The sequence below is a fragment of the Apus apus genome, chromosome 4 (assembly GCF_020740795.1).
Source record: "Apus apus isolate bApuApu2 chromosome 4, bApuApu2.pri.cur, whole genome shotgun sequence".
Classification (NCBI taxonomy): Eukaryota; Metazoa; Chordata; class Aves; order Apodiformes; family Apodidae; genus Apus; species Apus apus.
The window spans coordinates 42,083,997-42,098,754 of record NC_067285.1 but is presented as its reverse complement, the minus strand read 5'-3'; the positions used below and the strand labels follow the sequence as shown (position 1 = coordinate 42,098,754).

Below are 14,758 nucleotides of genomic sequence, written 5' to 3'. Positions count from 1 at the left end.
TTGTTTTGGTTTCTTTTCAGCTCTACATACAGGTAGGTAATAAGCTGCCTTTTGGTACACTTCATCCATTAGATTTACTAAATCATCATTATAGAGCGTATTTGGCAAATGCAACCTCAGCACTTCCATTCCAAAAGACATTCCTTCCTCCACTACCTAGGGCAGGCATGCAGATTGAGAAGATTTAGCTGTGGAAGGTTGTTGTGGGGTTTTTTTTGTACCTTTTAAAGGTGAATTAGTATACAAGTCCCACCTCCTTTTCCACACCAAATACCACCCCTGGCTGTAGCCACCAGACAGACTAGATGAGCTACACAAAAGATGCACAAATCTCAGTTTTCTGACTCTTGACAGAAGCCATTAGTGAACCTTGCTCTTCTTGTGTTCACATCCTGGGCTGAAGTACCTTAATAAAATATTCTAACATCTCCGCTCTTGACTTCATACTTGCCCTTGGTGATCACAGGATTTCCCCACGGATTTCAGGTGAACACTTTCACATCGTTATCTGTGTAGACATCAGGCCTTCCACTCCTTCTGCCAACCCTTTACATGAAAAAGCTCACGTGCTCAAAACTCATCCTTCATAGGCTGGCTTAACCCTGCCTTCACCTTTGTGGTTTTCTCTGTGTGGGATTCTCAGGAATCCAAACATCCATCTTAAAACTCAGGGCTTGGTTCTGTTCACTGCATGGCCACAGAAGGTATGCAAAAAAGAAACCAGCACTTCTCATGCTACAGCTTATCTCATTTCTTAAGCACCACAACACTGCCAGTATTTTTCTTTTGTTGTTTTGGTTTTTTTTGTTGTTTTTTTTTCTTCATTTTAAACCTCATGTCTCATCCCTTTCTATTCAGGCAGAAAGAACATTATTCAAGAGACCTCTTCCTTTTCTTTTCCAAGCCTAATTCCTTCAGTTGGATGTACATGTGTTGAAATGGTTTCTCCAAGGTCACTGAAGATATTGTGCAACAAGTGAAAAGCATGTCATGGGACACTTCTTACTGACATTTTAAGGGGTCCACACACAAAAAAAAATTCAAAATAAAAAAATGTTTAATGCTTCTGCACACATAGGATAATGCTTCCCAAATACTGCCTGGGATTTCAGTGCTCTAACAAAGGAAAAGCAGTACAACAATTAATACCTACTTGGATGAGCTGCTTCATAATTGTTTTCTTTTACCTGTATTACAATACTTCTAAAAAATATATATACTCTTAAGTCTATTTTTATATGCATTTATATATATTTATATGCATGAAAGAGAAGCATGGCTAATCAATTTAGATCACTAAATGCAGACTTTTTGTTTGAGTGGTTTTTGCTTTTAATAACCAAGTGTAATGCAATTAACCACAATATTGATTTATTTGCTTCTCACTGTGATTGACTGAGGAAACTGCAGACCTCTGAATTCCAAGTGATCTGTGTTGCACAGAAACAAGCCATTGTTTTCCAGACTCCCCAAAGCCCAACACATACTGCATCTGTAAGAGCAACCAAGTTTGCCAAGCCCAGAAAGCATTTAATGTACTGCTTTTCTTTGCCATTCAGGATCAGCAAGCACTAAGTTAGAGAATGCTACAAAGGGTTTAAGTCACTTGGTCCTGCTTCTTTAAACTAAGTTGGTTGAGCTCACCAGAACAGAAAAAAAAGTCTGCATAGTTGCCACATGCCTTCCTCCCCTTCCTCCCCCCTATCTTTTTTTTTAATTAAATGGAAATCACAATCTCCACAGCAATGGAGGCCAAACTCCATCCCAGCTACAATGGTGGAAGTCTGGATTAACAGCAAATGGAATGCAGACAGACAAAAACAGGGAACAAAGAAATAATGAGCAGGCAGACTGACCAAAATAGCATTTCCAGGCTGTGCTGAAGGCCAACCAGCCAAGTGAGCTCTGCTCCAAATAGCAACGAAATTATTACAGAGGGTTTTGTCAATGACTGCATTCTCCAATTAATATTATCTATCTTAGAAGAACACCTTTATATTTTCTACCAGACACAGAAATGAGATGGCAATTCTGAAGAAAACTGGCCAGCAGTGGTGTTCCTTACTGTGTCCACCAAACTTTCAGTGGAATAAAGACAGCTACACACACAGCTGACAGATGCAGCACCATGAAACGCTCCCTAGTGTGCTTGCCCTCACATCATCCCACCATTGTAATTCCACATTATCAAACCAATTCATTTCACATTAAGCAAAAGGCGAAAATCTTATTATTGAAATATCTCCCAGTCCTTTCTGGAAAAAAAAAAAAAAGCCAACAGCCATTAATCAAATGAGAAAGTACCATCAGTGACCTGTTTTTAGATTCCTTTTCTTTTAGAGGAGCTACTGTGTGTGAGCTCTGTGTGATCTGATAACACTCTTTCCCCTTCTTAAACAAAACCTAAACCAACTTAGGTAGTAGATTATCTTTCTAGTAAAAACTGTCCAAATGCAGAGCTAAGCATATGTAGTACTCAGCAGAATTACTGAAGCCCAAGTTCAGTTTTCTCCTTCCAAAAATACAGAGATTGCTATCCAAAACCAACCCATCACAGTCCTTACCAATGTCCTGAGTGTCTTGGTTGCTCTGCCTGGTTCTCATCTGTAGTTGGAACTTATGCTGGGAAGAGCAGAGATGCAAAAGATACTGGCAAGTCTTACTATTGTCAGTCTGAAATGCATGCTTGATACCATCTGATGTGTTCTGCAAAGTTATTTTCTTCTTCTACACGAGGGGGAAAGAACAAAGTTGAAGACAATTATCTCTTTTAGCCTAAAAAGAATTTTCTGTTTGCTTGTGCACAAACTTTCCTGAAGCAAAATGCACCGATGGGAGAGAGTTCTGTTAAAACATAGGTTGAAAGTAATTTGAGATTTTCTAAACAGCACTTTAAAGCTTCTTCTGGGCTAGCTAATCCAGTACTTTATTATTCTTATTTAATCTGTCTCTGTTTCTGTTGGTGCTGGCTAATGATGACCAGTAAAACTACATTTTGCAGGACAGGGTTTGCAAAAGCCTCTGAGGAAGTCACAAGAGGGGCTGCCATTCAAGAGAAAAAGAACTAGATGCCCATCTAATTTTGAAATCCATCAGTTAATGTTCCAAGTCTTAAATGAACCTTTTTAGTACTTCTCAAATGTCACCTTAACAATTCTAGTTAAAATCATATCACAGATGAAACAAGCTGTAGCTTTTCAATAAGGCATCAGGCAGAGCTGGAAGTACTGCTGTCAGTACCTGTAAAAAGGCATGCATTTGAAGGTCAATACCTCATTAAAAACTGCTACTTGGCCACCAGATTATGGTGCACCCACTAGAGCTGGTTGGTATTATCCAGATCATGTCTCAGCCTCTGATACCCACTGCCTTTTAACTTAACTACTCTTAGAAATATAACAACTTAAAAGCAACACAGGTGCACTACGCAACCTAGTTCCACTGAGTACTGCCATTTGCCAGAATTCAGTCCTCTAATGCAGGATTCTCACCCTGCTGCTCCTTCACTACCCGTGTCCCATTGGGCAGCATGGGCAGATTGCCCAGAAATGCAGAAAATGGGCAGAGCTTCTCTCCATGCTAAGGGAGATCTTGATCTATGCCCATAACAGTTCTCTCCTTAGGAGGCAGGGAAGCCACGTTTCACATCAATACAGAGTTGCCAAAACACAGATACTAAAGTCTCTTCTGTGGCTGGAACTTCAGCAGCATAGAACGCAAGCTAATACAAAGGAAAATAAAACAACCCAGACCTCACAACTTTAAAACATCAAAACTCTTCTTTCAATCCCATCATACAACACAGCTCAGCCACACAAAATGTAGTCAGATGATGCTGTACAACAGCAGCTTAATTTACAAAAACAACAAACAGACAAAGCCAGTATCTGGAGATACAGATACCACACAGATGGAGGAAGAAGGGACTGACTCAGACTGAAGGAGAAAAAAAAGAGACTGACTTACACTGAAGGAGATTTTCTTGGTCTCTCTCCAGGGGAAGCGCAGCACAGGTGTGCGGGCACCATTGTGAACTTCGAAAATAACAACTCCCTTGGAACACACTCCCAGAAGGATACCTGTTTGGGATCTCTTCTCAGGCAACACGTGGTGAAGATGAACTCCATATTCTGTGAGCCTCTGACACAACTGTACAGATCAATGCAATGAAAGTTCTAAGAAGATAAATTTAAGGCTATTACAAGTTTTTTATACCTCTAGATAAATGTTTTCATTTACACGCACACACACACATATAAATAGAGATATGGATTTTAGAAAAAAGGTTTCCTCAGCCTGGTGATTCCACTTACACAGTTTACAGATGTTACAACAGAGACCCATCAGTTGCTCTAGAGGGCTTTAAGTCTTGGTAGTATCTCTTGACTTGCCAAACACTACAGCAAATGAACCTAGCATGTATTAAAATCAACCAACAAAAGCACGAATCAAGAATGCCTGCGAGTCAACGGAACTTGCACAAACCAACTGCCAGCAACAAACTGCATCTAGCCAGATGCTCTTGCTACTGACACGTTTCTTAAACACAGAATTAGATGAACGCTGCAATTCACTGATCACATTAAGGCAGCATAACTGCCCAAACATGCAGTTTCACTCACTTTGCACTCCCAAGCCACCGATTCCTGCTGTCTCTTCAGTCGTGGGGTAAGGGACTGACGTCAGGAATCAAAGGAGAGACTCTAACTGCTCTCACCACCCAGACTAGGTTAGGATGGGATCAAGTCCCCTCCTCTTCTCTGTGGTTAAGCTACAAGAACACTTCTGCCAAACTAGCAACAGCCTTAGAAGGGGCAAAGTCAGCAAGTGCCTCTCTCATCACCCTCTCTAAGAGACTGTGGAAGCCCAGCAGTCACCCAGTGTCTCAGCAGCAGATCGTCACCCACTGCAACTCATCTGCAGCCCCTGTATCAAGGCAGGGTGGGATCATTATCTGAGGAACAACAGCAGCAAACCCCATCATTACTACAGTTCTTAACAGGTCCTTTTAGAACACACCAAAACACATCTGCGATTACAGTTCTCCTACCATCTTACATTCTACTAGCACAAGGAAATCTGCTTGGTAATCTGGCTGGCTTCACGCAAAGCACCACCAACAGCTGTAACAACACTTGTTATAATTTAAAGATCTATTTTTCCCTCAACAGAAAAAACAAAGAACACAGGGAATGCAGGGTGTGCTGCCTCATAACCACGGCTTCCTTTCGAGTAAACACAAGGATCAGTAATTGCTTCTAACTAGTTTGAGCTAAGGCAGGGAAACTCCTGACTGGGAAAAAAAAAAAAAGGAAAGAACTTTCTTTTAATCTATTACATTTTATTTTCACTTGCAATAATGTGTCTTTCGAGAAGATCTTCTCTGCCTTCCCTCTCCTTAGTGTTACTCAGAATCCAAGCTGTTTTCCTGTGCTTTTGCTTTTAAAGTCCATGCACCCACATTCCCACAAGTTATCTCTTAACTCACAGGTTAAGGAAGCAAACTGCTGCCCACTTACCTTCAAAAATTCTAACTCTGTTTCTTTTTCAGATGCACCCACATAAGTGCTATGCAATTTTGGCAGCTCTTCCTTGATGTAGGACAGATCTAGTTTCTCCAGCACTCTAGCTGGCACATAGTGTTCCAGTCTGAAATAGGACATGCCATGCACCTACAAAATGAAACATTTTTGTGATGGCACCTCCATATGCAACCCTGTGAGCACAAATGGAGCATGAACATTAATTTTCCAGAGAATTGTACATTACAATTCAGCCAAGAGAGGGATTCAGAATCTTACCCCTGAGCCAGAGCTTAATTTCTCATATGGTTTCTTCCTACTGAAGCATAAATCTCCTCCCACTGAAGAGAGAGGGTTCAACACCCAGATCTTTAACTAGATTCTTTAACAGCTCTGTTAGACTACAAAAAAACTTGCTCACAGCAAAAACCACCAACAGCATATCTGTTGAGCTTCCAGTCCAGGGCAGAGCTGTGAAGCATGTGTGACACCTCACAGTTCGTTCTTGAACTATGCAACAAGAAGACAGTTTCTCCAAAGTGAAATTGATGGTTTACCTCTGCCTGGTAATCTCCATACTCAGCTTGGAGAGCTAGGGATGCTAATAATAAGGCTGTCTCATCATCACAGTGTATCCTGTCTTCCAGGATGTCCTTCCTCAACTGTAGATAATACTGGTGACAGGTCAGCGTATGCCTGGAACAGGGGAAAAAAACCACAACAGAACAAACACCACAAGAAAACCCAGATCATTTTTGGTACTCTTCCTCTTCTAGCTAGTGTTCGATTAATATACAATTTATGTCCATACACTCAGGGCTTAGGGGGTGAAAAATTTTTCATACACTCACTGTATAAGACTGACATCATCCACAAAAAACTTGATGCGAAAAAACAGGTGGAAGTTGACAGGAGGCTTGTTCTTTTTCTTTGGTTCTTCCTTCCATCCTTCTGGAGCTACTTTACTTAGCTTTATGTCAGGATCAACGAAGAAAAATTCCTTGTCTGCCATGAATGTTAAAAGGAAGCACATGAGTAAAAACATTAAAATCAAATATTTTCTCCAACTGGAGGATGAAGACCGGATTGACAATTCTGAGATTTGGGGTTGAACTGCTGACTAGATTTGGGGTTGAACTGCTGACTATCAAGGCCTAATAAGCACAATAGCTATTCAAGGGAATAGTGAAAAAGGGCAGAAGAAATTTTATAGGTATCCCAAAGACAGCAGTACAGGAAAAAAAAAAAACAAAACCTTTTTTGGTAGCTCCAAAATAGGAGCTCTTCTTTGAAATTTCAAATTTCTTATCCCATAGGAAAACCAAAACCTGCCATTCCTTCCCTCCCTTTCTACTTCTGTCCCATTTACATGACAAAGCCTTGAAAACATTCTGTAGAGAAGAGCCAAGAGCACCAGGAGCCTGCTATGGATAAAGTCAGTTCCTGGCCTGCTAAGGACTTCCACACCTCATGCCAGTATTCTGAGAGCTACAGTTCTGCAACAGCTTGTGAGATTTGCCAACAGAAAACCTGTCCTGAACACATTAGCTCTGCCACAGTGACTTTTCTTCCCACTGTTTAGAAGGTAAGACTGACTTCTGGTCTGTTTTAATAGTGTAAAAAGAACAGCTCAGGAGCAAAGGATTGTTTCTCAAGGCAGCTCCCTCTATGCAGGGGGCTCTCCTATGCATCCCAACACTCTGCCTCCAAAAGAACCTGCAGCATTGCCTAGGGCATGTTAAAAGCACAGAGTTAGAAGAGACTTTTAAAATCATCTAGAACCAACTCCCCTGCATGGGCAGGGACACCTCCCACTAGACCAGGTTGCTCAGAGTCCCATCCAACCTGCCCCTGAACATTTCCAGGGATGGGGCAGCCACAACTTCCCTGGGCAACCTGGGCCAGGGTCTCACCACCCTCACACTCAAGAATTTCTTCCTAAAGGCCAACCTACATTTCCCCTTTTCCAGTTTTGATCCATTACCCCAGTCCCTCCCAGCTTTCCTGGAGCCCCTTCAGGCACTGGAAGGTGCTCTAAGGTCTCCCTGGAGCCTTCTCTTCTCCAGGCTGAACACCCCAACTCTCCCAGCCTGTCTCTAGAGCAGAGCTGCTCCAGCCCTCTGATCATCTTCATGGCCTCCTCTGGACTCTCTCCAGGAGCTCCATGTCCTTCCTGTGTTGGAGGCTCCACACCTGGACACAGCACTCCAGATGGTGTCTCACAAGAGCAGAGTAGAGGTAGAGAATCCCCTCCCTGGCCCTGCTGGCCACACTTCTTTTGATGCAGCCCAGGACACGGTTGGTTTCCGGGCTCCAGTTCACGGTGCCGGCTCATATTCAGTTTCTATCATGAACCAACACCCTCAAGTCCTTCTCCTCAGGGCTGCTCTCAATCCCTTCTCCACCCAGCCTGTATTTGTGCTTGGGTTGCTCCATCTGAGGTCGAGGACCTTGCACTTGGCCTTGTTGAACTTCATGAGGTTGGTATGTGCCCACCTCTCAAGCCTGTCAGGTCCCTCTGGGTAGCCTCCCTTCCCTCCCATGTATTGACTTGACCACACACTTGGTGTCATGAGCAAACTTGCTGAGGGTGCCCTCAGCTCCACTGTCCGTGTCACCAGTGATGATGTTAAAACAGGACTGACTCATGAGGGCTCAGCTGGCTCCTCATCCATCCCCAGGTGGAGCTCCATGCACTCCAGCTGGTCATTGATGTAGAGGGCAACATCTCCTCGTCTCCCCTGCGTGTCCTCCTGAAGAGCCTTTACAACTCCATTCCAACACTCCAGTCACAGGAGCCATCCCACCATGTCTCTGTGATTCCAATAGGAGCCCTGCAGGCATGCACACATCCCTAACTCATCTTGCTCATCCCCCATGCTACACACATTTGCATGGAGGCATTTAAGTTGGGCCCCTAGTGAAGCCACTGGCTGGAATGCCTGGAATTTCTTTGTGGTGTATCTCCCTTGTTTCCCTGTTGGCTCCTCAGGAGCCTCTGGAGCCCAGGGCTTCACATGTGCTCCAGCACATCTCCAGTTAACAGGCTGAGGGCTCTCATTAGCTCCCTGTCCTAACCTTGGCATGTCATCCCACAGGTTGTCACAGGGAATCCTGATAGCATTCCCCTCCCCTCTTCTCTCATCAACCATCCGAAGGCCCTGAGGTCTCTGGTGATTGCTCTTGGACTTTGTGTCGCAGCTTCATTGCTGTCCACACGGGAGACTAGTAATGGGTGATGATCCTAGGGCCACACCAGACTAGGAAGCTTCCTAGTTATGTCATTAACCAAGGCTTCAGGGAGGCAGCAGAATCCCCTGAGGGTCTGTCTGTTATATTGCACCTTCAGAAGGGGACTATAACCTATCTATTCTTCCTGGTGGAGGTGGTTGTGATATGGATGGTTGGTCTTTCTGATCTGGGCAACACCTCTGGTGTAGATGGACCATCATCCCCATCATCCACTGACTGGCCTTCCACATCCAGAGCCTCACACCTATTGCCCAGAGGCACCAGGAAAAGCAAAGGTGGGCAAGGAGTGGGGTTGCCTGCAGTCCTGAGCGTGGACTTGCCTCCGATCCCTCCTTTCATTTAAGCTGCTGCTGTGTGCTTGGTGGGAGAGAGGATTGATCTTGATCCCCCTGCTTTTTTTTCTGGTGGCTGTTCTGTCTCAGGAAGGGCAGAGCATGGCTCTAGCAGTGTCTCTCTGACTCCCTGATGCTCCTTAACTTTCCTACTTCCTCTTGTAGCTCTGCCACCAGGCTGAGCAGATCATCCAGCTTTTCACACTGCACACTGTTCCCACTGCTGCCATCTGTTCCCACTGCAAGGCTGTGGTATTCCCTGCAGCCTCAGATCTGGAAGGCTCCATGGTTTTGTGGGAGCTCTGTGTGGGTTGACACAGCCATTGTGGGGAGTGCAGAGGACAGAGCTTTCTGCATATTAACAGAAGCCAAGCCCTTTCATGTCCTCTGAGGGATACTAGGCATAGTGAAGGCAACAAACAGCAGGGAAGAAAACTCAGCAACAAAGGTGACAGGCTGCCATTACTCAGGCAAATGCAGAATTTTATTGTGCAAAGCTGTTCTTCATTGAGGAATGCATTTTGCCCCAGTGCAAGAAAACATAACTCCAAGTAAACACTTGGGAGATGCCAGGCAGTCTCTGCTTATCTTTTCTCAACACCAGCTAATTCTTCTTATTTTGTACCTGTCAGCTACATCAAATGGTTTTTCTTACCTCTTAAAGTAGCCAATCCAAAAAAGTGGTGCTCCACCAAACCAATATGGGCAACAACCATATCAAAGACATCTTTACATATTGTTTTGGTATCACAGGTCAGCTCCAGCTTCTGCCCACTTAGAAGCATCACGCTGACTTTTCGCCTGGTGTCATCATTCTTCCCTTTCTTTGTCTGCATTTTGTGAAATAAAATATCCAAATATTGACACATGTGGTAAGAGTGCATTTGGTTGTTTAACATCCTTCCCCTGCCACTGAACCACCCCTTTCTTACCAAGATAGACTTTGGTAGATCCAAGGAGATGAACGGCTCAATTGTCATTTTCACAAACTCAGGGCCAAAGAAATTCTGCAAATCACAAGGATATGAGTAAACACTGTGTTGCTGGAACCACAGACTGAGGCACAGTTAATTCCTGCCTTGCAGATGCCAAAGAGGAACCAAAGGCTGAAACTAGAAAATTGTTCTGAATGCTTCCCTTGAGCTGGTAAGTCTAAAGACACTGATTTTGCCAGCACACATGCCAGATACCACTGGCAAGCTACAGTGTTGGTGACATTGGTACTCTGCAAATTCTCCTTCCTTGGTTGGGCAAAAAGCCAACACAGAATCACAGAATGGTCAGGGTTGGAAGGGACCTCTGGAGATCATCGAGTCCAACCCCCCATGCCAGTGCAGGACCATTCAGGGCATTCAGACAGGTCTTGGAAGTCTCCAGAGAAGGAGACTATAACCTCTCTGGGCAGCCTGTCCCAGCGCTTTATCACCCTTACAGTAAACAAGTTCTTCCTCATGTTGAGGTGGAACTTCCTGTGCTCTAGTTTGCATCCACTGCCCCTCGTCCTATCACAGGGCACTACTGAAAAGAGATTGGCCCTTCCTTCTTGACACCCACCCCTCAAATATTTGTAAACATTAGTAAGATCCCCTCTGTCTTCTCTTCTCCAGACTAAACAGCCCCAGGTCTCTCAGGCTTTCCTCATAAGACAGATGTTCCAGAACCTTAATCATCCTTGTAGCCTTCATTGGACTCCCTCAAGTAAACCCCTCTCACTAAACTGGCGAGTCCAGAACTGGACACAACATCCCAGTATTGTAGAATCATTTGTCTTTCTTTAAAACACAGGATAAGGGCTGCATATTGGGACCATCTGGGTCTATCTCAGTAAGCAACTGACAGTATAGAGCTTATCTGCATTAGTGGCAATACTGTCTTGACAAATCTCTGCCTCTGACACACAAGTCTCATCTCCTGAAGACTGAAATGTTTCAGCCTAATTCTATCTGCTGGGTTCAAATGGAGATCCTGGGTAATTTCTGCCTGCCTGCAGACAAATAAATGTTCTATTCATTCACTGTGTAAATTATAGGAGGTTACCTGTCCACACTGTTGAAGAAGTCCTCTGTACAATACCCACTTCAATACCACATTCAAAAAAGTGGCCCAAGCTACCTACTGTGTACTGTATTTAAAACATCTGCAAGTAAACCTCTTCAGGGCTGGGAGGGACAAACCTGGTTAATTAAAGCCTACATGAACTAATTGGTTACAGTGCTATGGACTGGAGACAGATACAGGGAACTGTTACCATGGATTAAGACAGCAAATTCACCTGAGTCTTGTTTCAGGCTTTCCCATCCTTAAAAAAATAACACTAAGTCCATCCAATTCACTGAAGCCAGCAGCAGAGGGCATCAAGCTATCATCTCTTCCAAACATCAGCCACTCTATTTATCTATACCTCTGTCTCCCTCTTTCTCTGTAATCTTACATTTTACCCACATACCAAGACAGGTGGGAAAGGAAAGGGCAGTTTGCATGTTGGCCCAGGGTGAACCCAAGGGAATAAATCCTCTCTGCCTTTCCAACTTGTTCATTTAATGCTGGTGGGACACATCCACATTCCACTAAGAGAAGCAAAGCAAACTGAAGTGGTTGAAAACAACACAGAATAGAGGAGAACACTACACCTTACCCTTGTTAGGATGCTACATTGCTTAATCAATGCCAACTTTAGTCAAGGCTTGCTGTCTGTCTTAGCATCTGGACTCCAGAAGAAAATTTTTCACCATGAGAACAGTCAGACACCAGAATAAACTCCCCAGGGAAGCACTGGATTCCCCTACACTGGACAGTTTTAAGACTCAGCCTGACAGGGTGCTGGGCCATCTCATTAAAACTGTATTACCATCTAGAAAGGTTGGACAAGATGATCCTTGAGGTCCCTTCCAACCTGGCATTCTATGATTCTGTGACCTCTTGATACTGCTTTAGGCTACGTAGCCACTAATGCCACAAAACCTCCCAAGTTTATCTTATGAGAGTAGGTCTTTCCTATCAGGGCAGGACCAAACACCTAGTATTTAATCTCTTGATGACTCTTATTTCAGGACCCTGTATATGGGTCATATTAGAGTTACAGTCAAGATGCTGCTCTGTTTCAATGAAAATAAGAGTTCACCTGAGATCAGGGCATTACCCTCAGTTTTCTTTGTGTCATGGCTGTTTCCAGGGCTATTTCTCTCAGAGGATCCCTGGTGATGTCAAGCATTGAGGACTTAATTGCATCTCCTGGGTAGAGGTTGGGTCTGGACTGCCTCAGAGCCATTCTAGCTTGCAGCTGCATCATTTCTTCTTCCTGACGTTTCAGCATCACTTCTTGACTTATTAGATTGCCTTCAAATGGTGCTTCATGTTGCCTGTGGTACAGTCAGGAGGGAGGAAAGACAATTAGTAGGTTTGCCTGAAACATTCTGCTGCTCTAAGCACTTATCTCGGTGGAAACCCAGAACACAAAGCCTAGTTACCAAATACTAGATTAAACACGACATTCATTCAGCAGCCAGGATATTAGCACATCAATATAGAAAATGAGCAACCATGCCAAGTTTCTACAGCTGCCTGTCATTTATTCAGAGGAAAATAAAGGCTCAGCTGCAGCTTAAAAAATGCTCAACACTAGGAAGCCAGTGAATCAGTACAAAGACAACAAACACACAGGAGGAAGAAAAATATTCATACTTTGAAAATATCTTCATTTCTCTGTTTAAGCAGGGACTGTGAAAAAGGCATACTGGAAAACATGTTAAAAGAAGAAACTAAAATAACAGCCTACTTTATTGTCAGACAATATTGCTCTAATCACTTTCTCTGCACCACATCTTTACAAACTGTTTGCACAGCACAGTTATTTATTCCTTGATCTTTCCTGAGCTGTAGTATAGCTTAAGCTATTTATACAATATAATATATTTTATATGTATCAACATTCTATATCCTAAATTATTCTAAATATCACACTAATGTTTTCATGATCCTATTTTGCTGAAAAAAACCCACACAAGCCTTTTCTTTTAAATGGCTTGATTGATAGCCAACACAAAAAATAAATTAGAGTCTAAATTAATAATTTAAGGGGGGGAGAAGAGAAAAAGAAACAAACAGGCCCTATCAGTATTTCTGAAAAAGATTGCAAACCATGGTCCAGTTCTTTTCCCAGCAGATACGGATCCCAAAAGTCCTACCAATTTTATTCTCTGTGGATGGAAATAAATCCATGCCCCATTCTGGTTGAACAAAAGTTGGTTTTTATTTGAAAGTCAGGAGGTTAGGAAATGCAAAGAAAGAAGAAATCTCAGAAAAATAAAATCAACTTCCACTGCTTTCCCTTTGTCTCATGCCTACAAAAACCCGTATTTAAACCCCAAACTAAATATAAACCAATCAAGGCTTTTTTAGAAATCCTAAAGCAGGAAAACAACATGTTCTCTCTGTTAACTGAACTCTAGAAGCATTTTTTAAAAACAAATGTGGTCTGAATATTTTTAATACTGAAGTTTCATTGGTTAATACACAAAAGCAGCATTAAAATAAGAAGTTATGTTATCATGAGAGTTCAAACAATAAAACCCACTCATGTGCCACAAACTGAACACCACAAGACTGAGGGTCAAATATAATTTCAAGGAAGATATAGAGTGGTTACAGAAGAATGTATTCATTGTTCCAGGCTTTCTTAGCATTGCTTCCCTTCTCCCTCCTCTATTCCTTACTGCACAATTTCATAATGTGCATCTGAAAGGACAAAGTAATGAGAAAAGGCCTCAGACCTGCAAGGACTTGTGCACATGCCTCACTTTTCACCAGAGGAAGCTTATTAAGATTGACATATGTGGGAATATTCACAATGAACTAAGTTAAATACACCCACAAGCGCCCTTCAGCTCAAGTTCTAAGGATGGGCTCTGAAATAAAACAAACACTTTCTGAACATAAATATCTATGAATTATCAAAGGCGATACGAAAAAGACAGGCATGCTGCAACTGGCTGTACCTGAAAACACTTGCTCATGTGAAAACCCCTACTGCAGACAAGAATGTTGCCTTTTTAATACCATAAAGCTCTGTGCACCAGAAGCAATCATAAGCTGCTGTGTCAAGTATTAAAATTATGTTGGTTTCTCATCTTGGTTGACATGTGTTAGTTTCTCAAAACCTGGAGTGGGTGTGGGGTGTTGGGGGAGGAAGCCCAGAAACCTAACGGTTTAAAAATTCTGCTAACTTTGCATATAAGCACTATCACCACCCAAAACTCAGCACAGTTCAGCATCCTGGGTAAGCACAAGTAACTCTGGCGTGGTCAGACTGTCAGTTTTCTATGGAGGATATTAAACATGATTCATTCCTTGGGCTTCAGGACAAGGAATGCACCTCTTGTTTGACATGAGGTAGTGTTGACAGACACAGGTAGGGCTCTTCCATGAAGTTCAGGATATGCAAATGGTATTACTCCAAAGGAAAAACAAAACCAAACTACATTCCTAACGGATAACATCATAAAAGTGTATTTCCTATGGTACTTCATCAGACAAGTACTTGGCTGCTACTCTGTACTTTCATCTATGTCTGACAGCAAACCAAGAATCTCACAGTCACTTAATAACCTGAAGACAGCAGGTGAGCAGTCACCTGGAATGCTAACTCCTATAAAA

The 14,758-nt window shown here is 42.9% G+C and overlaps 1 protein-coding gene across 5 annotated transcripts in view; it reads right to left on the bottom strand.

Moving 5' to 3' along the window:
• PTPN13 (protein tyrosine phosphatase non-receptor type 13) overlaps positions 1-14,758 on the bottom strand; it is a 132,609-nt gene that overhangs the window by 38,194 nt on the left and 79,657 nt on the right. For all 5 annotated transcript variants that reach the window (XM_051618757.1, XM_051618760.1, XM_051618758.1 and 2 more), the window contains 8 exons: positions 12,246-12,465; positions 10,039-10,113; positions 9,762-9,936; positions 6,374-6,527; positions 6,080-6,218; positions 5,520-5,672; positions 3,967-4,149; positions 2,565-2,727 (listed from right to left, as the gene is read on the bottom strand). In XM_051618757.1, coding sequence (XP_051474717.1) covers positions 2,565-2,727; positions 3,967-4,149; positions 5,520-5,672; positions 6,080-6,218; positions 6,374-6,527; positions 9,762-9,936; positions 10,039-10,113; positions 12,246-12,465 — 1,262 coding nt within the window. The remainder of the gene's footprint in view (positions 1-2,564; positions 2,728-3,966; positions 4,150-5,519; positions 5,673-6,079; positions 6,219-6,373; positions 6,528-9,761; positions 9,937-10,038; positions 10,114-12,245; positions 12,466-14,758) is intronic.